Source organism: Melozone crissalis, unplaced genomic scaffold, assembly GCF_028551555.1.
Source record: "Melozone crissalis strain CALT ecotype California unplaced genomic scaffold, PUWL_Pcris_2 ptg000056l_1, whole genome shotgun sequence".
Lineage (NCBI taxonomy): Eukaryota > Metazoa > Chordata > Aves > Passeriformes > Passerellidae > Melozone > Melozone crissalis.
In genome coordinates, this window is record NW_026535834.1 from 4,200,695 (window position 1) to 4,225,586 (window position 24,892).

A 24,892-nucleotide genomic window follows, 5' to 3' on the forward strand; every position below is an offset into this window, starting at 1 on the left:
TTTAGGGCAGCCTGATTTCTGCCTTGCTTTGATTGGGTCATCTAATGAGAGGACCTAATTGTGAAGTGAGACTGGCAAATCACCTTTCTGAAGTCTCTTTTTCACTGACTATACAGTAATAAATTGACCCAGAGTCCTTCTGGACCAACATTACTTTGCAAAATATACCAATGAATTACTCAAAACCAGTTTGCACCAACTGTTTCTAAAAAAATCCCCCAAAATTTAATTATTTATTCTGAAAGGAAGCATGAGCCCAAATTTAGCTCTGTGTCAGGAAAGAAAAGTTTAAAAAAGCATCCTGAAACACAAACAAAATGTTTTGTTTTGTCTAACTGGATGTTTATTGTCCCAAACCTACTTTGACAGGAAGAATAAATTCTCATTCACTTCCACCAGCCCTCACAGCCACGGTATTTGGGATAAAACCAGAGTATTTTTCAAGTGGCATAACTGTGTCTTTACAGTGGCACAGAAAGATCTGAAGAAGGATTTACAGGAGGAGGTGTTTGGATGTATCCCCTCCCAGGAAAGTGGATTAGGAATTGAAGTGGATTCAAGGACTAGCAGGAGAAAAAACCTCTCAGAGATGTTTGTGGGGTTTGTGCACCAGTATGCAGCTCATGAAGAAGCCAAGTCAGTGACAGGAGATTTATCCAAGGCTCTGGAGGTGGCAGCCAGCCCCCAGCAGAGGTTAATAGAGACAAAGTGGATGCCAAGCTGATGGGATCAGAGGAGAAATTGCAATGTAGGGACAGCTTTATGTGGATGCTGGGGGTTAGGAAAGCCTGGCCTGATTATGGGACATTGTTTGAAGGCAGAACATCAAACCTGAGGTTGATTGTGGCACAGCCACCGCAGGCTGATACCAGCAAAGGTAATTTCTGTGCTTTTGGTTTAGCTCCTGAGCCAGCCACGTGGTGGCAGCAAGCCTCAAGGAATCCTCATCCAGGAGTTTTGGGAAGAAATTGGCTAAATATAGCAATTTTCAATATTCCAGACGTGCATATTTAGAGGGGCTGGGACTTACTGTACCATTAAAACTTCAGATTAAAACCATGAGCGCTCTGCTTGGCTGTGACAGCTCCAGGAGCCTGCATTTAATTTCATTTTCCTTGTTCCTTCTGAATCCCTAGAAAATCCTTTTTCAGGAAGAGCATTCCTGATTTGAGCTATCAGCACAGAGCATTATATAAGTTGTAAGCAGGGACAGCCATGCACCTCATAGCAGAGGTCTCACCTCCCACCAGGGCACATGGGATTTTTCACAGACAGGTTAAAACACAAATATCATAGATAAGAGTTGATTTGGGCTCCTGAACATGAACAGGATCCTCCAAAACACATCAGACAAGGACCCCTTCTCTGTACGTGCTCTCCAGGAAAAGGCCTGATAGCTTTGCAACAAATAAAATAAAATAAAATAAAATAAAATAAAATAAAATAAAATAAAAAAAATAAAAATAAAATAAAATATAAAATAAAATAAAATAAAATAAAATAAAATAAAATAAAATAAAATAAAATAAAACAAAACAAAACCTTTCCATGGACCTTTAGAAAAGACAGCCTGTTGGGTAATTTCTCCTTCAGAGATGGTCAATTTCACAAAAAATGTAAAAAAGGGACTGAACATTTCCATGGGTATGGGCCCCATCCAGGGAGGGATGCTGTAGCAAGTGACAGTAATGTTTGGGAAGAAACTTGTGTCCTTGTGGGCTTGAGCTGAAGCTGATCAATAATTTATTTTTATTTATTTTATTATTTTCCCGGCTCATGCTTGCATTGTGCTGCCTGCTATTCAGGGAGCATGAGGCTTCCCAGTTAACATTGCCTGGCCACTGGTTTGGCCTGGAAATGCCAGACCTGGCCCTGCTGAGTTGTTTGCCTGTGACTTGCCAGGACCAAGATCAGTTGGTGCTGCTCCCTCCCCTCCCCCTTGGCCATCAGCTCAGCAGTGTTTGTGCCCCAAAAATGCAGCAGAGTTGGCTTTTTTTTGTTGTCTTTATGTTGTTGCTGTGCTGATTTCTTGTACACTCTGCTAAAGCATTTTGCACCTAAGTCCAGCCCAGCAAAAAGACCACAGTTTTTTCCTCCAAGGACCATTTGTGCCAGGGATAGAGAAAGCCAGATACCTCAAATCTGGGGTCTGTGCCAGCTCTCCCTTCAGGCTGACAGAGGGTCCTGCTACAGGAGTACATTTTTCAATTGTTATTTCATTAGCATATGTTTTATAGCATCGCAGTGTCAAGGGCTATTTCTGGCTATGACTTCACACTGATGCCTTTGGAAAGCCACACAGCACAAGGAGAAGGAGGGAGGAAACAACCCAGATGATCTGTTGTTATAACTGGAGCATGTGGGAAGCATCATCCCTGCAGCCTCCACGGGGACAATCCAGTCATCAGGGGCTGATTCACGCTCTGGGCTCTGCCTGGAGAGCCACGTCCTCTGGAGCAGGGTCTGGAAGGGACCTGGGCTTGGGGAGCTGCAGAGAGGCTTTGGAGGCAGGTGGGGAACTGCCTAGTGTGAAGCAAAATGCTGAGGAATGGATGGAGGGGTGAGGCTTGTCAGAGAGACAGCTGAGTGTTCCTTCTGGCTCAGGAGGACAAATGAGTGAGAGGAGGTGTTGCTGTGGAAATGGGTGGCAGGTGGAACTGTCAGCCCTACAAAACAAGCAGGAATATTAAGGCACGGGGTGAAAGCTGACTGGGAACTGAATATAACTCCAGTCTGGCTTGCAAAGGCTTGCAGGGCTGATGGATCATGGCACAGGCTCTGAGCTCAGAGTTTGTGAACACACAATAAAAGACTGAACAGGATTTGGACATGGGGCAAGGGCTTGGGTCATATTTTGGGATTGGTTTTTGGATCATCAGTTTTCACCATGTGGATAGGAAAGATGTGTGGTCTGTAAGGGCCACCAAAGCAGCTAAGACTAGTGCTGCCTACAGAGACATGATAAGAATAAAACTAAAGAAAGTGAAACCCAAAGCATCAAAGCCCCAGTTCTGCTGAGTGCAGGTTTTTCTGGAAGTGACAGTCTGTTCTGGTGTGGGTTTTTTGATCTCTCTGCACAGTGCTGCAAAGTATATTCTGCCTGAAGTGGCCTTTTGCAGACAGCAGGGTCTCCTTCTGCACTGTTTGTGCCTTTCATAGCAGTCAGTCATGGCCAAAACCAGCACAGCCAAGAAGGTGCTGCTTTCCTGGTGGAAGCAAAGCCCTGCATCCAGGGCTGCTGGAACCCAGAGGGAGTGAAGCAAATTCCCAAATCTGCTTTCTCTCCTGCTGCCTTCAGTGTCAGCTGTGACTGGAGGAGCTGGTGAATGTGGGTTACAACATTCCTAGTCTGTGAGGAACCTGGAGCCTCCTCCCTCTGCTCTCAGCAGATGATTTTTTGCAAGGTTTCTGTGCAGACTATGTCCCTTTCTTTATTTTGTCACTCACTGGCATTTGGAGTCAGGAGAGAGAAATTTCACCACAAAAAATGTGTTGCTCCCTGTACTTCCTTCTGCCCTTCTGCTGGCAGAGCAAAGCAGTGAGAAATAATTTCTCCTCCTCTCCAGGGGGTGAAATTATTCTGCAAGCTTTGAGTGCAATCACACCATAGCAGAGTGTGGACAGTGGAAACAGCAAAAGAATTCAAAATGTAACTGAGCATGGGATACAGACTGTCTTGTAATGGACACCCTTGTCCTGGGAGAAGAATGTTGGGATGTTGGGGTGGATGCAAATCTGGCTGGGTTACCACTTAAAAAGTCAACAGGTGGTGACTGATAGACTGGTGCTGAATTATACCAGTTTTCTGATCTTGAAAATGGGAATTATTCTCTGTATCTTCAATGCCACCGTGTGGTAAAGGTAAGAAAACACTGATTACACAAAGGATGGTACTTGCAGTAGGAAGTTGGGTATAAGGGGGTCTCACAGCCTCATCAAATTTTATTTTTTTGATTAGGCAAAACACAGTCTTAGGGATGAATGTATTTGTGTGTGTTTTACTGCTGAAACAGAATGAAAATGAAAGGGAGAAGGTCAGCAGTTCAACCATTACAACTCAAACCTGATTGTTATTATTTGTGAAAAAAACCCAACAAACTCCACAAACATTGCCAACAACAAACCCCAGTGTATGATAGTAACAAAAAAAAAAAAACATGAGGAAGAAAAATGATAAATGTTTTGCAGTTCTTTACCTGCCCTGCAGTGTCATAAAGCCCCAGCAAGTGTTGTTGTCCTCCCACAGTCACGGTTACTGGAAGAGAGAAACAAGAAATGTTATTTATGCCAGTGGCCTCATTTTGATGTGTTTTAATCCCAAAATGCCAACAGACACATTAGCAGGTGTCCTCCACTGGGCATCCTGAGCCCAGCACATCTATCCAACCCAAACTGAATCACAACAAAAGCAAATCCTTTATGCCAAGATCTCATTTCTGTACAAACAGCCCAGGGTGATGAGCTGCACACACTGCTGCCACCAGGGTCCAGAGACAGGGGGACATTTGCCTGCCTCTGCAGACACCAAATGAACATCCTGGACTTGAAAGCACAGGATTCCTGCCTCCCCACCATGGGCTTTGGGGTGGGCTGGTCGTAGATCATTGGGAGGTTTTTATTATTTTATTTCTTCCAGGCTGTGGAATGATGAAGCATTCAGCAGTGGCTGGTGTTTGGTGGGTCTCACTGGAGGTGCAGCTGTCCTGCCCTGTGCCATCTCAGGTGAGGTGGCAGTGTTTAGTACCTGAGGCTGTGTGGTGGGTGATTTGAAGGACAGGAAAGAAGAGGAGCTGGAATATTTTCAGGGATGTTGACCACATTCTGTGGCAAATGAAGGAAAGCTTAGTTTGTTGCTCACATCCAGCATATTTACTCCTTTAGCAGAAATCACTATGAACTTCATTTTGAGCCCACTGACAAATTTTGACATTGACAAAAATGTTTTCTCATTGCCCCATTATTAGCTGATTCCTGTAACCAGTGTTATTTCTTATACAGGACATGATCTGGGTTAATGACATTTAGTTAACCAGTTAATCTGCTTAAATCATTACCACTCAACTGGAAAGAAAGGGGGGCAGTCCAGTTCCACCCATTAGTCAACAGGAAGCCTTCAAACATTTGCCAGGAAGGTTGCTTAAAATAATTATATTGTTGCAGCATATGGACTATTAATTTTTTTAAACATGAAGACAAGTGGCAGAGCATAGGAATGAAATTAAAACTTTGTCAGGAATGGGGGAAGAGGCTCAGACTGGTGCCCATCAGGTGATCACAACTTGCAGTTAATGAGGGCTGGGTATGAGTAATGGTTATTTTGGACAATAAAAAAAAAGAGGCTTGAAAACATCATGCAGCATCTTGCTGATTTTTTTTTCTTTGTTTGTTTGGTGATAAAATTTGTAGCAGAAAAGCAGCTACAAATTTATGGAATTTAATAGCTCCTGCACTGGGGAACAATGTCCTGTTTGAGATCTCTTGGACTGAAAGTCCCTGCCAGTGTGACTGGATAGGCTGACTATTCAGCAGCTTTATTTGCTTGCAGAGACACAGCAGTGCTGTCAGCACATAAAGAGAGCAAACTTGACATCCTGGAAGTACAAAGGCTCGGTGGGGACCAGACTTGCTGATGAGAGCAGGATGGGCTGCACTGCTGGGGCTGCCTTGGGATGTGCCCTCAGGAGGAGGTGGGGAAGGGGAGGGAGCTCCCTCTGCTCATCTCAGCTCTGCACTCTGCAGCTCCAGGGAACTCATGGACACTGGGCATGGATGCCCAAGGTGGGGAAGAAGTACAAGCGTGGGGACATGGCCACCAACACAGACAGGAGACAGTCCGGATGCCCCATCCTCTTCCTTCAACCTGACTTGAATGAAATAATTTAAAATAATCCTCCCTGGCGCTGTGGTTTGCAACTTCTTGTGGCGCAGGGAATCCCAGAATGCCCAGCAGAGGTATGAAGTGTGTAAGTTACTGGCAACACTCCTGCTTTTCTTAGCTGCCTTCTCAGAAGCAGTGGGGTTACAGGTGTCAGCGCAGCTCACCGGAGGCAGCGGGAAATTTGCTTTTTTTCCCCCACTTGCAACCTTGGCAAGCCTCCAATCCACCCTTGTGCCAAGAAATGCAGGAGCCAGACCTGCTCTGGAGGTTTTACTCTGCTCAAGGACCAGCTGTGAAGATGTACCCTTCAGCTGAAGGCAGCATTCCAGCTGCAGTGCACAGCTGGCTGAGGTGGTGTTTGGGAGCACACGCGGTCTCTGGGGCTGCAAACAGCAGTTCCCTGTCAGTCCTTGGTGGAATGTGCAGGGAGCCTGCAGAGCTCCTCCAAAGCAGGATGCTCTCAGGACAGCTGTGGGGCACATGGAGGTGCAGATTGTGACCGTGTTCACAGGGGTCTGAGGATGAGGGAAGAGATGAGGATCTGACTCCATGTTTCAGAAGGCTTGATTTATTATTTTATGATATATGTTATATTAAAACTATACTAAAAGAATAGAAGAAAGGATTTCATCAGAAGGCTGGCTAAGAATAGAATAGGAAAGAATGAGAACAAAGGTTTGTGGCTTGGGCTCTGTGTCCGAGCCAGCTGACTGTGATTGGCCACTAATTAGAAACATCCACATGAGACCAATCACAGATGCACCTGTTGCATTCCACAGCAGCAGATAATCATTGTTTACATTTTGTTCCTGAGGTCTCTCAGCTTCTCAGGAGGAAAAATCCTAAGGAAAGGATTTTTCATAAAAGATGTCTGTGACAGTGCAGATCAGCTTGACTCTGAAGAGCCATGTGGCACACATCAGTGCTGACAGGGTTATCCAGCTCTGCCTCTCCTGCTGGCTCACCCTGAGCACTGGCAGATTGGGCTGGGTCCTGCTTGCAAAGACATCTTAAAAGTGCTTAAAAAGCTTAAAAGCTGAAATTTACTCTGCTGTGAAGCTTTGCTGGCCCATCTCTTTCTTGGTAGCATCTGACTGAGAGAGCTGCACTGGCAAAAAGCCCTGGTGCAGATACAAATTGCTGGTGTATTCCAGTAATTAATATGGTTTGGAGATAAGCTGTTTGGATAGAGGATCAGTCCACCTCGAGTGTGCTGTGCTCTGCCAGAAGGATTTAACTCCTAGACTCTTATCTGTGCTTTGTGGTCCATGAAGTCACGGTGGATGTTTTGCAGCAGGTCTGTGGAGCCACACACTGAGCAGTGATTGATGGTTTGTGCAGTTGTTTGGCTCCTGGTCACCTCTGGGAAATGCTGAGGGGGAATAAAGAGATTGGTGGTGTCCTACCATTACTCTTCCCCACTCCAGGGATAAGAATTGCAAGGGCTCTTGGAAAAATACATCCTGAGTCTACCCAGCTTGCATATCACATTTAATTCTGCTTCTACATCTTGTCCCTTTTGTGTTCTGCTGTGAATTTCTGCATGGCACCAATCCTATATTTTTACTTTTTCTCTCTTTTTTTTTCTCTCTTTCTCTCCTTTCTACTTTTTTTCCTTTTTTCCCCCTCCCCCGCTTTTTCTTTTGCCCATCAAACTTTATATTTTCTTTCTTCTTGTCTATTGTTCTAGCCTCCCTCATCATCAGAGGATATTATTCCTGCCCATATCACCTCTGAATTTGCAGCTACCACCCCAGCAAAACCTCAAGTGTTATCCTTGGATTCCTGGCTCTGAATGCAGTGGGGACCAAATGGCTCCCCCTGGCAAATGAAATGATCCCTGGCTCTTGAAACAGTGATGTCCAGGTTAATATATTGGTGCTAAAATTTCCACCACACTTTCAAGCAGGCAAAACAGATGTAAAAATAAATGGCTCTTGCCTGTGAAATAAATGGCTTTTGCCTGTGAAAACTTCATGGTGTTTTTATACCACGAGTTTATCAGTCTGCCTCTGTCAGGCAAAAGTCTGTTGAGAGTATCCACTTGGTGGGTCATATTTATGAGCTGAGATTGCCCTGCTAGATTTGTAGGCCTTACTTTTGGCTTTATTCCAGTTTATTCTTACTTACCCTGTTATTATCTTTTCCTGTTCTCTCCGTGGACAGGCCTATGGGAAGCCAATGAGGAATTCCTTCCCAGCCACTGGGGTAATACAGGCTCCTTTATGGGATTGTGAACTCGACTTTATGAGCAGTCTTGGAGTAACAAGACAAATATGAACTCTCCTTGTCATTTACTGACTGTATTGATGTATTGATTAAGCACTGAAACGACCTGGCCTTTAACACTGAGTGCAGCAGAGACTGCAGTAAAGTGAGGCTGAATATTTGCACAGCCCTGGCCCTCCTTTCTCTCCAGTCTGGGTTGCACCAGATGATGCAGCAGGGCAGATGTTCCCCTCCCTTCACTAGGTGGTTTTATCCAAGTGCAGAGTGTGTAAAACACTGCTTTAAAAATGATTGCTAGGTCATAAATTAGCTGGGTATTGCTTACTAGAGTTTGAATAACTATTTTGGGTCACTTCCAAGGCTTTCTTGCAGGTCTGTGTTTCTGGGGTTCTGCTAATGGACCTCAACACAGAGCGTGGCCACCACAGCAGAAGGACAAGGTCTAGATGGATATTGTGTGGGATGGACCTGGTGTGGACCATTGTGTATGGACCATGAACAGGTCTGAGCTGGGAGCTTTGTTTAAATCCATGCTTAGTTTGTGTTTCTGGGGACAATGTGACAATTTCCACTGATGTTCTCAATGCCCAGATCCACCTGTCAGTGGCCAATCTTTGCCCAACCCTTCTCCCACTGTGCTTTGTTTGGTAACTTTTTGGGGCTGAATTGCACCCATGGAAGAGCCCTTCAGCCAGACAGCAGCAATGTTCACTGCACTGACAGGAATGGGACATAAATTGTCTGCTGAACTCTCAGAACATCTTCAGTTTGATTAATGGAGCAAAGCAACACATAAATCTCTGTATGACACCGAGCTAGGATGCAATATCTCAGCCTCACTTAGCTGTGGAACGGGAGAGTGGATTTGCACATCAGGGGGAATTTTTCCATGCCAGTGAAAAAGTGCTTGCAGAACCCAAAGACTGTGAAACCCCCAACCAGAATACACACAGGAGCCAAGCAGTGTCTAATGTGACACCAGACAGGAAAAGTAATCCATTTATTCCAGTGCATTCCTGCCAACAAATTAAGGTCCAGCTGCTTCAGAGAAAGAGCCAGGAGCCTGTGAGCCAGCAGGGATGGTGGCACCTGCCTGGGTGGAAAGACTTTCTCATGGTTTTGGGCAAATTAAACTGCTTCAAGCCTCAAACTTTCACAAGGGCCATCTTCAGCCCTAGGCAGCAAGCTATGAGTATTAATCTGTGCATTTGACTGCTCACTATGATTACAGATACCTGGTGAATGTTGCTTAACACAGAATAATCAAAAAATTATAAAATTATTGGGGTGGAAGGGACCTTAAAGCCAGTCTAGCTCCAAGCCCCCTGCCATGGCAGCGATATCTGGCACTAGACCAGGTTGCTCAATGCCCCATCCAGCCTGACCTTTAACACTCCCAGGGATGGCCACCAGTACAAGAACAACTGCAGTTCTGGCTGACCTGCTGGCACTAGAAACGCCCAAGTCTGTTTGTTTTTCATCTGGGGAAAATGATAAAACCAGAACATGGGCAAAAGGACAGATCTTGGTATGCAAGTTCCTTCTAAGGCACCTTTCAGGGTAATTCCTGTGATATGAGGTTCCTGACACAGTGAATGTGGTCTGTTCTCCAGCAGCTGATGTCCCTGGGGATACTGACTGTGTGTTTGCTCACTGGGTAATATTTTTCCTTCCTTCCTAAATGCACTGTTGTGAAATCTCTTGTATTGAACTGGGAATTCCCCTCCACTCTACAGATGTCTTCTGCTCTCTGGAGCTTACACCAGGCAGGACAGGAGTGCTCTGGTAGGAGTTTGTTTGAAGAAGAATGATTTCAAAAATCTGGTTTATAAATTGCCTTCTTTTTGTACCGCATAGCTCCTAAATAAGGGTCTTTGTGGCTGGAATTTGAGGATCCCTGTGGCAGCTAGGCACTGAAACTCAAAAACACCTCAAAGGCATTTAGATCAAAGATATTCAGATCTTTAATTCCCTTTGGTTCCCATAATGGTCAGGCATCTAAATAACTGAGCTGGAATTACATATCCCAGACTTTAAGAATTAGGAGCTTTGAATATTCCATTAGAAAACAAAGTGAATATGGGCAGTGCATTTTTATAGCACCTTCTAAGTGCCTCATGTCCATTTCTGAATCCTATTTTGGGTAATATTTTTCTTCAGAATATCTTTCTTTGGCTAATCCAGGTAGAGAAAATAAAACTCAAGGATTAGGTGTCACACAATGCTTTAATTTTCTGTGGGTCACTGTCTGAGAAACAATTTCTGTTGCTGTGGACCACCCTTCAGAAGATGTTGCACTGCTGCAACTGAAGCTGGGAATGCTCTGGAAACTGCAAATCAAAGACAGTAAAAAAAAAGAGTAAGAAAGACCTTAAGGACAGACATGCAGGACAATCCATGACAATCACCCAGCTGAGCTCTGTGACTGGTTCCCATTTTAGCCAGAAGCCTCACTTGCAGTGCTGCCCTTGGAAATGTCCCCTTTTGCTTTGGCTGAAAGGCAATCCTGCAATGTTTGTGGCCAACACACCCAGCGCAGGTAAGAGCTGGTGTTACAGGACCCTTGGCTCAACCCTTGACTCCAGCCTGGGCCTTCCTTCACATCCATGCATCAGGGTCATCTCCAGGAGTTTGGGTGATTTTATGCTCAAGGAATGTTCCCCCACTCCCTCCTTCCTGACAAACAAGATTTGATTACAGCCAAGTCAATGCTCTACCCCAAACTTACCCTGCAGCTCAGCCACATTCTTCTGAAAAGCAAATCAAAAGCATGCTATTTTACCCTGTAATTGGCCTAAATACCCAACTTTATATGTAAATTTTACTAAATGCTTTGAATTGCTCTTGGAATCATCTACCACCAGGCACACACAGACCTCTGAGGGCCAATGTTTTCCAAAAGGAGGGCTCTGAGTAAACCTCACCATTCCCTGTCACCTCATCAATGGATGAGATCTATGTTCTGCTGAGCAAATACTTCTGCCCATCTGATATTTACAATATCTGAAAAACATTTCCAGTCTGCTCCCTGTGGTGGGAGCCTCCAGGGCTGGGATTCAGCTGATTTCACTCCTGTAGCTCTTGGTCTAATGAGGTGGTGAGGAATTTGCTGCTTTGTCTTTAGGCCACAGACATTTAGTGATTCTAAAGCCAGATAGGATTCATAGCATCATTTATTCTGCTCTAAATAGCTTATCTAGTGTCTTCCTACAAGGCATATTTTCTTGTTCTTGAATCATTCTTGCAGCTGTTTTCCAGATATTTTGTTGAGCAGTTGCTGTGACCAGACAGTGTGGTCTAGCAATGGTTTCATTAATGATCTAGCCAGAGGTAACATGAATTTCCTATTCTTACCTGTCACCCCCCAATGGTTCATCTAAAGCTCTCTTTGGTTGATTATCCTCATTATTTAATGAGTCTTGCTGTGCTTTATTCCTTTCTTAAGGCTAAAGTCCACTCATTCTTGGCTTTTGTATTTGCAAGTATTTTTATTACATTCTTTTTTAACTCTGTGGCTGAGTGGAAAATCTGGAGAGTGTAACTCAAACACCCACTGAAGGCATCTCACAAAAAGGGAGGGGAACAGCCACACTCCTGCAGTGCTCCCAGAGCATGGAAGTCAACAATAAAGGTTTTTTGGAAATCAGCATTAAAGGCTTTGGGAAGTCTGGGGTTGTCTATGCAGCGACAAGCTTTTTCAACAGAATGTTTCAGGTCAGAAAAATTATAAAAAATAAAAAAATATATCCAAACACTTCTCAATGTTCTCTTTCCAGACATCTCCCCACTGCCTTTAGGGACTGCTCTTCAGCCTGGGCCCTTATCTCTAAGGGGCACCACCTCCCCTCTTCCTTGTCCATACAGGTTTGAAGATTACAATGGAATCAGTGGGAAAATGCCCAATCCTGCCTCCTGCTGCAGCCTCCCTGGGGAAGGAGGGTGGCACCAAGTGACAATTCCATTGTCCCCTTCAGCAACAGCAACAGATTCATGGAGACAGTGCCATCCTAGAGGAGGATTCACAACTTGTGCTGTGTGGTTTTTTTGGAACCTGAGAGAAAAAACAATGCAGCTCTTCACAGAGGAGATGTACCTGTCCACCAATCATTTTTAATCGAGCAGCTCTAATGAAATATTCTCAATCTTTCAAAATGCACTGAGAAGTCAGACTTCAGCACTGGCCAGCATACATGACATGGAACACAAAAGCAGTGGAGGTTGATTAGGAAAATGAATTTGGTCCAGAAATGGATGAAAGAGAATGGAAATTCCCAAAGCTTTCAGAACAAGCACAACACTACATCTTGAGCCAGCTTCTGCTCAGTCTGGGACATTACTTATTTATAGGCAGCATGAATGAAGTTGATTTATCGGAATCATCGACCTTATTGTTTGTAAAATCAGCACTGGAGGATTTCCCCTGTATCCCCATGAATTATTGCTGTGCTAATCAATCCTTGAACAAATTCAGCTCCACTGATGGCAGGGTCCAAGGAACTCTGGGGTCTCTGTTTGCAAGAAAAGCGTGCCCAGTTTCTCCAGTAACACAGTGTGGAGGGAGCTCTTGGGACCTCAAGGTTGTGCAAAGCCCTGCTGGATGGAAAAGGCAAACATGATTTCAGTCCTTGGGGAGTTGAAGAGCAATTGACATTGTGTCCAAGACAGTGTTTTGTTAGATTCCTGTCTGTCTTAAATGGAGGGCTGAGCACTGCCACAGGCTGGGAGGTGCTTCCTGAGTGTTTCAGCTCCATCAGTTGTCCTCATGAAGGGAAGTTCTGCTCCTGAGTTAGAAACCAATAATAACTGCCAGATAAATGTAGTAAATCTGTGGGCAAATAGGCTCTGATGTGTGAATTTCAATGGTAATCTAATTGAAGGTCTTTTTGCTCTTTACTGAAAGTTACAGAACTGAATCCAACCAAATGCAAGGCAGAGTAACAACGGCAGCATTGAGCAATATAACTACATAGAACCTGATCATGTTCTTTAAAAAATGTGATTGTTCCTAAACAATGAGGAATACTGGATATTATCTTAATCCTGATGAGGGGAAATGCCTTTTTTGAGACCATGTGATTGTCTGTGACATTAAGATGAATGAAAGAACAAAATTTTGGCTACGACTGTAATGTAAACCTATTACAAAAGAAAAAAAAAGGCAACACATAGATTTTTAAAATACTTTAAGTTCTACTAAGTAGTTTTGAAGTTTCCATCACTCTAGCAGAATATTTAGGAAAATCTATTTTTCAGAGCTGGATTTGTAACTCAAGTCAATAGCAAACACAGTAAAGCTCTGTGATTATTAATGTGCAACTGATAATTGGAGTACCTTTAACAAGTATAACAAGTATTTTAACAAATTATGCCGACCTGACCTGTAAAAGACCAGATACTACAGCATTTTCTGTTTACTTTAATAAAGCGAGTCAGGACTCTAATTAAATCTTGAAACCTAACAGTGAAGGATGTATTTAGAGACTCCTAACAGTGATGCTGAGATCGTGGTAAGCAGAGAATGGAGTGGGAATTTTCCAGCAAACACAAAAAGTGGGAATGAAGGGAGAAAAATATAGGAATAAAGAGAGTTTTGGACTGTTTTTCTGTCTCCTTTCTGCTGTTCATGTGAGGCAAAAGTCATGCCTCTACCTCAGCTGAGTGCTGGGGAAAAGAATATCCCCAAAGTTATGTCAGGCATCTGGTTATCAAGGGAACATGAGACTTGGTAAATAGCATCAGAATAAATGGGAGATTAGTGGCAAAATGAAACAAATTGCACTGAAATGCAATACACAGGGTGTTTCCCAGAGCATGGGAGGACAAGGCTCCCTGTGTGGCTGGGGGGAATCAAGGCAGCTTATCTCTGCACTTGCACTGTTCAAAGATCAGGATAAGGGGGATATTTTTCCCTGGAAAGGAGAGGAATGCAGCCTGCAGAGGCAGTGCTGCCTCACAGCGCTGGCTCCTTGCTCTAGGTGTCCTTCTGAAGCCTGTGGTGACCTGCTTTGGTCTGGGTTAGATGACAGTGGGGGCAGACAATGCCAATGGAAGGGCAGAGAAGGTCAGCTCTGCAGTGGGTTTGTCCCCACTGTGGGCTGGACCTTCCAGTGATGCAGTGACTCTGTCCCAGTGACTTACACTGGCAGAAGGCCCTGTCAATACTGGCAGAGCACTATGGCACATCCTACCTCCACCAGCTGTGATTCAGGGGGAAAAAATGGCTTTTCTGCTTATCAGCATCTTCAACAAAAATTACAGATACCAAAGATAGAAGGGAAGAAAAAAATTGCCTGATATGCAAGATGGGGACAAAAGTGTGTTTTCTATAAGAATCTGATATTAGGGGAAATATGACTTATGATAAAATAGAAGAATGATTTATAATATAATATAGGAATGTAAACCAGGAGGCAGCCACAGCTTGGCTGCTATCTGTGCAAAGAGCCTGGGACTCCTCTTCCTCACCCTCGGAGCCAGGTAAGCTGGGCAGGCCTGTCCTGAGCTGGCTGTGGTACCTAAAGCCAGGATGTGCCTGTTGTCAGGCTGAGGTGTTTGGGATGCTGTATTTGGGCACAGATATCCAGGACGTGTGTGTGTGTGTGTGTGTGTGTGTGTCCCAGGCACTGCCATGAGCACTCGAGCAAGGTCTCTGCAGTCAGAGGCTCTCCCTGGCTCAGCCAGCAGAGCAGTGCCTCGGGCATCATTCCAGAGTTAGGGCAGCAGAACTTAAAATAGCATCTGATGGCTCTGGGGAGTGGGACTTAAAATAGCATCTGATCGTCTGAGCTGTGAATTGATGGGGCAGGGGCATGTTTGGCACACTGAACTGAATCCAGCAGGCCCCAGGGTAATGCTGAGGTCAGTGTGGGAGCTCAGGAGCATCAGGTTTGCCCAAACTCCAGTGCTTCTGTATTTGACATTTTACATGCCATCAGTCCTGTTCTGGGCAGGGAGAGGATTAAATGGTATTTTGTAACCCCTTCCCAACACCAGCCTCTGATACTTTGTCTGCATCTTGTTAAAGTCTGACCTGAATGCTGGTTTTTCCCCATGAGGCATTGCTTGAGAGGAAAACAAAATACATGTTCCTGAGCCTAAGGAGTAGCAGGATAGGAACTCTGCTTTGCATTTCCCAGGAAAAAGAATCAGGCCCATTGTCCTTTGCACCAGGAACAAGCCTGAGCTGCTATTTGCCCTGCAGCTTGCAGAGATTAGCCAAACATTTGGGCAGCAGCTCTAAGCCCGTATGGCTTGAGAAGCAGAAATGTTAAACACTGTAAGCAAAAGTCTTGGAAATATTTAAACTTTCTGATAAGAAAACGTGAAGTTAGGAATTATTATTTTTCTCTTGGCTACCACAAAGGTTTTAAGTGCTGCTAATGCTTTTTCTACACCCTGCTGAGGATCTTTCCACTTTCCTGTCCAGTGTGGCAGTGCTACAGACAATGGAGTGATTGTAATGTTGGAAAAGCAACAGTTGGAGATGGATAAAATGGTCTTAAACCTCAGTGTGTTTTTGTGTGCCTGTGAAAGGGAGAGGTGAGAGCAAACCTGAGCTCTGGATACCCTTATCCTTTATTTCAGCATGGCTGCACTCACATGAAGCAGAGTGTGATATTCCATGATCTCAGGAGGCCAATTTCTAGGGATGATTTGGTGGCCCTCTCAGCACAGAACTGGGTCTTGCAGGCTCCTCTCAGGAGAGCAAGAGGCTGCAGGTTGGCTGCAGCCCAGGGTGTACAGAGGAGCTGCTGAAGTGTCTGCTTGAGCTGAGGCCAGAGGATTTTTCATTTGAACAGAAAAAATAAATCCAAATTCCTCTGTAGAGCTGGAGAGGAATTTTCAGCTATAAAATGTGATTTCTACAGAATCCGAAGTTTCCATGGGAAGCTCTCACTTTCAGCAGAGGAGTTCAGATGTTTCAACTGGGAGAAATGAGGTGAAATGGTGTGAACCAAGTGACCCTGATCTGAACTGCTCCCTCTGCTCCCTCTTAAAGACCTGAGCCATTTTGAGCAAAGCTATTTCCCTGACAGTGACAGTGACAGGGACTCCTGCACCTGAGGCAGTGACCCTGGATGGGAACAGTGACCCTGGATGGGAACAGTGACCCTGGATGGGAGCACAGCCCTGGGGTGCCAGGGAGGCACCAGGGCACTGGGACAACTGGTGACAACTGGGAGAGCAGAGCTGCAGCCTGGACTGAGAGCAAACACAAATATCCAGACCTGGTCCTCCAGATGCCATGGAGAGCTCCACACAAAGGTGAAAATGAGCTTTAGCACAGAGTCCAGGTTTTTCAGGCTGTTGGAAACGCATTAAACTGCTGGCTTGGATAAGCACAACCCTCACCTTGATTGAAAATTCTGAAGTAAAATGGTTGAGTATTTTTCAGCAGATCCATTTATTTATTTCTTTTTTTTTATTTGCAGGAAGTTTGTTCTTATGAAAATGTTATAATTTTAAATCTTTCATCCACATGTACAGTGAAAATGAATTCTGAAATGTGTAGCTTTTCCAAGTGACAGGAATTAGTGATGGGTTTCTGCTCTAACCAAAGCTCTTTAAACTTCTAACTCTCATGTTAGGATTAAATAATTTAACTGTTCTGTTAATCATTCCACGCTTGAATACAATTTCTGAATGAAATGTTCTAATTCAGTGGTATTTCCAACAATTTCTTGTACTGCCTGTTAGCTATAACTCCATTTAGAGTGTATTTACTCTTGAAAAGATTTATTAGGTTTAATTCACCTTCGCTGCTGCCTTGTGAACATCAGAGGCAGCTCTGCTAAGCTCAGTGGAGTTACTTTTGCTTGGGAGAAACATCAATCATGTAGCTGCAAAACAAGTGAACTAATTTTGAAACAAGCAGTGTATATTTTCATGCAAATTGCTGTTAAAATGTTATGCATGCAATGGTCACTAGGTGCAGAGAGCAGAAACTTATGAAGAAATTATTATTTTTATGACATTTAATTTTTTGCCTTAGGTGAGAAAGGAACACAGTCAGAAAAATACAAGATAGCAGAAAATAGCTCAATTAAAATCAAAATATTAGCCTATATGAAATTTGGCATATCTCCAAATTATTCTTTTACCTAGCATAAATATTATTTATTTTATACCTAGCTTTATTTAAAGCTGTGTTTGCTTAAGGACTGACTGAAATACACAGCTCTTAACATTCTGAGAGAGTCTTAAACATCATGCCTGGTAATTTTTCTATTTCCCACTGCTCTCCTGAGAGCCCAACAATTCAGTCCCTCTTGTTTTCTGGAGCTTTAATCTATATAAGAAAACGTTGACACACTTCTTCAGCTACATGAAAGTGCCACTAATGGGGATCCCATCTGACTTCAGAGGAAAGGGACTTTGAAGAAAAATCACAGAAAACTGCAAATAAAGGAGAAATGAATCAAGGTAGAAAATCCACAGCTACTTCCCCCAATTGATTACAAAGTATGATGTGAATTCTGCCTTTGATTTAAGCTGCTGCTTAGCACAGTGAATGGATTTTGTGCAGTGTATTTTACACAATGAGATACATGAAAAGTCTTGTTTTGAAGAGGTACATTGTTCAACGTTTCTATTTTTGCAGTGGCAACACCTCGGATTACGACTCCATTGTATGAGGCTGGTGCAAACAGGCTGAGAGAGGCCCTGCAGAGCAAACACCAACAATGAAGGTGGAGAAAGGAAATTTCCTGTTTCACAGTGAGGGAAACAAGGTGCTCAGAGGGGATGTGGCTCTTTGGGGCTGCACCAGGCAGCTGGGGAACCCTGAGCTTCAGTCTGTGGCTTCCACTCAATGCAGAGATTGGATTTGGCCATCCTTAAAGGCAGCACATGCTGCTGAATGATCACAGAACCACAGAACCAGTGGGCTTGGAAAAGAGCTCTGGGATCAGTGAATCCAACCTGTGACCAAACTGCACTGAGTGCCCCACCAGCCTACCCTTACACACCTCCAGGGATGCTGACTCCAACTCCTCCCTGGACAGCCCATTCCAGTGTCTGATCACCCTTGCTGTGAAGAAATTCCAACCTAAACCTCCCCTGGCACAGTTTGAGGCCTTGTCCTCTTGTCTGGCTGCCTGGGAGAAGAATCCGATCCTCATTTGGCTACGGCCTCCTGTCAGGGAGTTGCAAAGCAATAAAGTCTCCCCTGAACCTCCTCTTCTCCTGGCTAAACACCCCCAGATTCCTCACAGAATTTGTGCTCCAGACCCTTCACTAGCTTCACTGCTCTTGTTTGAACCTGCTCCAGCACCTCAATGTCCTTCCCAAATGGAGGGGCCCAGAACTGGACACAGGACTGGACATGAGGCCTCAGAGCCTGGCTGTGGATGAGCCTGACCTGTTCATCCCAGGCCACAGATTCACAGAATCATAGAACCATTAGGACTGGAAAATAGCTCCAAGATCATCCAGTCCACCCTTTTGTCCACCCCATCTCACACTAAACTGTGTGTCAGGATCCATGTCTGCTTGTTTCTTTGCTCTGGCAGGTGCCTGGAGCAGCAGGGAACAGAGTGCATTGTCCACGTGTGCTTTTGGAAAGTTAAAGTCCCTGCAATGTTTTATTTGAGCTGTTTTCCCTGATAACATGATTAGAGTGGTGAAGCATCACTGCTGCTGGAAATTGATGTTGAGCATCAGCAAGGCATGTGTTCCTCTCAGCCACAGCTGCCTGGCAGGGCTTGCTTCTCTGTAGCCACTGGGGTGTTGCTGAGTTTTTAGGCATTCTGCAATTTTCTATTGATTTTTAATGAAACATGCTGATGCTTGTATAAAAATGCACCTCAGGGTCTTGTGCTGATTTTGTCCAGAGCTGAACTCATCAGATAATGTTTTATTCCCAGTTCCTGCCTTGCCAGAGCAATGTGTCTGACAGGTGCACAGAAATCAATTGAGAAAGTACATCCTCGAAGAAATCAGCCTGCCAGATTAAGTAAAACAGATATTAACTCAGACACCTCTGGGCTCACCTGAAGCACACTTCTGTGCATAGACAAAAGCCAAGTTGTTTGCTTTGTTTTCTTGTTTAAAAGGGTTTTTTGACATTTTTGTGCATTCTCATAGCAACAGCTTTAGAAGAGACTGAGAAACTTTCAACTCTCTGCTTTGGTGTCACAAAATTGGAGTGAATCAAATAGTCTGAAGCATTTTAAACCAAGCCCAGAGGAATTTTGAATGACCCATTGCTGGAAATGTTGGATGTCAGGCTGGATGGAGGTTTGAGAAACTCAGTCTACTGGAAATTGTCTCTGCCTGTGGCAGGTGGGTCAGAACTAGATGATCTTTAAGGAAATTTCCAATCCAAATAATTCTATGATTCTTGGATGGGTTTAGACATCTTGTGCCACACTCTCACTCATGCCAGTGGTTTGAGTGAGCTCTGCTGTGGAGAACTGGTTTAGAAAGGCTGCAGGGGTGGAAATTTGGATTTGCAGGGCTCTCATGTAGCAACCCCAGCTTGCATTTTGAAGATCTCTGTTGCTGCCACAGGCTGGAATTATTAAGAATATCCCTTTGACTGCTTTCTAACCCATCCATATAAGGAGAGCTGCCACGGAGCTGCACGGGGAGAGAAATTCAAGGGGGAGGACGCTGCTGGTTTTAAACCCTCTCTGACACTGCTTGCATGAGTTGGAGGCAGCACCCTGGACATCTGGGATGTGTAAATCTGTCTGCCCAGCTGCCAGCTAATGCTCTGATGCACTGGGAACTCCGCTCTGCAGTCAGTGACCACATTGTGTGCTCAGCCACAGCTTGGGGCCAAACAAAGTGGAAGGGGAGACGAAGCAAGCGTGGACCACAGAGCTGTGTCCAAAAGCCCAAAGGCACAGCTAAAGTACAACAAAAAGAATAACTTTTGTTTAAACTTCTGATATTTCTAGTGCTCTGAGCAAAACTTCATTTCTATTTTCCTTCTGCCTGTGTTTTTCTGTTCTCGTTCCACCCAACATTTCTCACAGGGAGGCAGGGCGTAAGTGAAATGCAGAAGGCAGGATGAACTCAGTTCCTTTCACCTAGTGTACTTTAGCCATCTGTCTTTTCCTTTGATCCCAGGGTTATCCAGGGCTCTTACATCAAAGAAGAATCAGGACAAAGTCTGTGTATAAGGGTTGGCTGTAGATGTTACACAACCAGGCAGGGAGGAGAGGCAAGGGAAGGGCTGTGCAATCTCGACTCCGTGGAACTGGGAAAAGGAAGGTGAGAAAAGTGCTGCTTGGGGTGCTGTGTTTATTCCAGTGAATAAACTGGATTTTATTCCAGCCCTCCCACTCCCTGCACTGCTGCCCCTCTGACAGCTCTCATGGCAGCTCCCCCCAGGGCTCCCCATCAGCCAGAGCCCCTTTGCAGGTCAGGGAAACAGCTCTGCTGCACCTGAACTGACCAAGTCCTGGACATTTTACCATTTTACATGCCCTTCTGAGAGGCCATGGTGCAATGGAGACCCCAGAGGACCCTTTCCCAGCAGCAGGCTCTGTGTGAGCACACAGTGTTTGCTTTGTGTGCCCCTCTGCCAAGTGACATTTTCCACAGATGCTGGCTGGGATCAGTCTGCACCTGCACGTGTGTGTAACCCAGGCTGTGATTAGCCCATTTGTCTGAACAACTGTGGTTTCAGCTCTTTTTTCTTCCCCCCCCCCACCCCTCCCCATGCTCACAGCTCTCCTTTTTAGCAATTTGATCTGCTGCATGCAGCAAACCTGTGCTGCAAAACAGGCACACTGCAATTACTGCCCTTTCCTACCACACAAAGTGAACTTGATGTTCCTCTCTTTCTCCTCTGCCACACAGACACTTTGTTGTTTATTTTCAAAGCATTTAGCATCAGAGCTGAAAAGTAAGCTGCAATATCTGTGGGCTAAACCTGAATTATTAAATAAGACTGAAAATATTCATGGAGGACTTTCTCTGGTTTAACAGACAGGCTTTCATATTAGATTAACAGGGCTGTATTTCATGGAATCACAGGTTAATTAAGATTAGAACATGAGATTGTTGAGCCCAGATATTAAGTCTATCTCTGCCATGTTGCCACCGAGCCATGTCCCCAAGTGCCACATCTACATGTCTTCTGAACACTTTTAGGGATGGTGATTCCACCACCCGCCTGGGCAGCCTGTTCCAGTGCCTGACCACATTTCAGTTTGCTATGGTTCCTAGAGAGATGCTAGAGGAAATGTGCAGCTCTTTAATGGCTATAAATTGAAAGGCTTCCTGGTCTTCTTGGAGAGCGACAGAAAGTTGGGAGTGACTTCCTGGCTTGTTTCATCCTTGGAGACAACTTGGAATGGAGATAGTGGCAGCCATGTAAAGTGGTTGATTTAGAGACTGTTGAAACATGTAAGGATTAGGGATCTTTTGTAAATCAGAGCCAGGATTTGGAGGAGGATGGGAAAGAGAGAGCACAGGCACGACTGCAGCCTTCTCTCACTGCAGGATTTCTCCCTACTCTTGGTGTGACTGCACCACATGCCATTGGTTTAAAACCAGCACAAGGATTGTGAATCAGAATCTGTGGTGGAAATCCCTTGGCCCAACTCAATGGAGCCACATCTCTGTGACAGAGGGATGTGATGCAGAAGCCTGGCATGGAGCAGGATGGATGGAGTCTCTCTGTCTGAGGTGCACAGCACTATTTTGGGCAATTTAACTGCACGATCAGTGATGAGTCTGCTCTGATGCAAGCTGGCAGGCTTCAGTGCTGAGGCTCAGATGGCGAGCACTGCTGCTCACTGCATATTCCTGAATAATTTCCCTTTCATCTTGCCATACTTCTGTCTTTTCTGGCTGTTTTGAAATATGCCCCTAGTCCACATGCATGGAGATGTCTGCAAGGCAGTGCTGCCTGTGGAAGGAACAGCACCTTGCCCTAGATACTGAAATGTCAGTACAGCCTTGCCATCCTAAAGATTTATGCAGCAATTCTGCCTGGAGAGCAGGAGCCTGCAGCTCCCCTGTGTGTCTGGACAGGCTGGTTAGATATTCTGGTCCTGGTTTTACACACTCTATTTTTAAGAAGCTCACACTTTGGTGCCTTTCCCCCTGACTAATGTAAAAAGGCAACCCACCTCTAATCTGGTTATTAGAAGATCATCCAGCTCCACAGGTCAATGAAGAGTCAAAAGCATCATTTAATTCTTGAACTTTGCTGCTGGCCCCTGGACGTGGCTGGTGCTTGCTGTGAATCCAAAGCAGTTGCACAGAGAGCAGCCAGGATGTGTCTGGGCAGAGGCAGCCCAGGGCCAGAGGCCAATTGTTTCCCTGAGCTGGTGGCATTTTTTTTCTTCCTGGAATGTTGCTGCATTGTGACTTGCAGATCATCTTCCTCTCAGCCAGGGAGAGAGGCTGACCCTGATCCCACTGCTGCTCTGGGGTCCTTGCTCAAAAGGACAGATCTTACAGTGTGGGTACAGAGGAGGAGTGGGATGTGACCGTGTTCACATGGGTCTAAGGAAGAGGGAAGAGATGAGGATCTGACTCCATGTTTCAGAAGGCTTGATGTATTATTTTATTATATATATTACATTAAAACTATACTGAAAGAATAGAAGAAAGGATTTCATCAGAAGGCCAGCTAAGAATAGAATAAGAAGGAATAATAACAAAGGCTTGTGTTGTGGATTCTCTGTCGGAGCCAGCTGGGCTGTGATTGGCCATTAATTAGAAACAACCACATGAGACCAATCACAGATCCACCTGTTGCATTCCACAGCAACAGATAATCATTGTTTACATTTTGTTCCTGAGGTCTCTCAGCTGCTCAGGAGGAAAAACCCTAAGGAAAGGATTTTTCATAAAAGATGTCTGTGACATAGGGACACAATTCCACTGGGTTTATTCACAGTTCAACACATTGCCAGGAAAGGCCTGCTAAATCCCTACTGAGGATGTTCCTCTCAAATGCTGGTGTCTCATTCTCCCCTTTGCCCACAAGGTCATCGCTGGTGTTAATCCTGCTCTGGTGGTTCATGCTGCCCTGTCCTTCCCCACTGGGGGAGAGACTTCCTGCCTCTGAGTCAGTCTGGCAGCTGGACCAGAGAGAGCAGCTGGAAAAAGGGGTGGGCTCTGCTCCTCACACCCTGCATCCTCCCTCTGCACCCTGACATTGCATCCTCCCCACTCACACCAACATGCAGTGAAGATCTGCCCTCTCTGCCATGCCACAGAAACCAGGACTGCTACAACTACTGCAGCACCAAGACTTGTGTTCAGGGAGCAGCAGGCTGACTTCCAGCACAGGGATCTGTAGGACTCATATTACAGTGCTTAGGAAATACCCATAAAGTATCAGCTCATTAGACACACTCAGTGGAAATTAGACACACTCGGCATTGGAGGTACATCAACAATGAGTCAGAGTTGCTGTTTGTCACTGCAGCTCGTGGCTGAAGTGCTCTGAATAACAGCAGGGCTCCCTCAGCTGTGCTGTGTACGGCAGAGAGAGGCAGCCAGGGAGGTGCTTCATGTGCTTATGGCTTGCTCTAATGTGGTCCACTTCAAACAATTTATCTTCTGAAGTCACAGAATCATGGAATCATAGAATCATAAAATGGTTTGGGTTGAAGGGACGTTAAATTTCATCCTCCTGGACCAACAAGGTGCTTGGAGCATCAAAGCTACTCAGCAATGAATGCCGAAAAAGAGTATTTCCCTGTGTCTTGTTGGCTTTTTATAGTATGTTCATTTAAAAGAATGGCCACTTCCTCAGAAATTTGCTTTCCAATTAAAGTCTTTAAAAGGAAATACTGTCTATGAAAGGTGAAACTGATTACTTTTCTCTAAAGACAGATTAACTGTGAGCTGTTGTGTTTCTTTGGAAAATATTGAATTGAGCTGAATGAAATTACAGGGGGTAAAAAGGAAGCCTGGCTTTAATCAGTTCTGTTGAGAATTGTGGCTAGTGCAATATAGCTCAGAGAAGATATGGATGCCCCATCCCTGGAAGTGTTCAAGGCCAGGCTGGAGTGGGCTCTAACCTCATCTAGAGGAAGGTGTCACTGCCAGGGGCAAGGAGGTTGGAATGAGATGATCTTAAATGTTCCTTTTCACCCAAACCATTCCACTGCTCTATGATGTCTTTTATCCACACCTCAGAAGGAAGGAAGTAAACCTTTTGGACCTGGATGGAAAATATATTACTTTTCCCTCCTCCTGTATCACAGGTTGTGAGTGTTGTCCACATTCACCTCCCTGTCACACTGCTTCTGTGCGTGTAAATGTTAAAACTATTCTTAGGAAGGTTACTTCACGTGTGGACTTGCAAACAAGTGACAGTTGTGCTGACAGCAGAGTTAAAAGACAGGGAAATGCATCTGACAGGCACTGCTTTCCTTGCAGAAGACTGAGGAGATGGTAGCATTCATCAGAGTGGGTATGGTGCTTGCGTTTCTGCGTGGTTACTCTATAGATTTTACCATTGCGTGACAGCCTCTCTTGCTCTGTGTCTGAAAAGATCTTTTGTCCCTTTAAATGTCACACTTGCTGTCAAATTGAGGGAAAGCTTAGAAGCCAATGTTGACATTTATGCAAACAGATCGAAATGAAATTTCTGGTGAGGTTCCACTGATAAACACTTTGGCCGTGATCTTGCAGTTGGGTGTGTGCAGGCAGATGTGTGTGTGTTCCTGCAGACCCTCTTTGACTGCTGGGAGAGGACATATGTATTTAAATCAGCTTTTTTCCTTGGGCTTTTTGCTGGACAGGGTTTTAGCAAGGAGTTTTGAGAGACAGACAAATGACAGAAGAGGCACAAAGCCACCAATTCTC

General features: G+C 44.8%; 1 protein-coding gene across 1 annotated transcript in view; it reads right to left on the reverse strand.

Moving 5' to 3' along the window:
* The window catches only part of RHOJ (ras homolog family member J), a 54,319-nt gene that overhangs the window by 4,528 nt on the left and 24,899 nt on the right, over positions 1-24,892 (reverse strand). Inside the window, exon 2 of the mRNA XM_054286758.1 lies at positions 4,197-4,255. Within this exon, the coding sequence (XP_054142733.1) occupies positions 4,197-4,255 (59 nt within the window). The remainder of the gene's footprint in view (positions 1-4,196; positions 4,256-24,892) is intronic.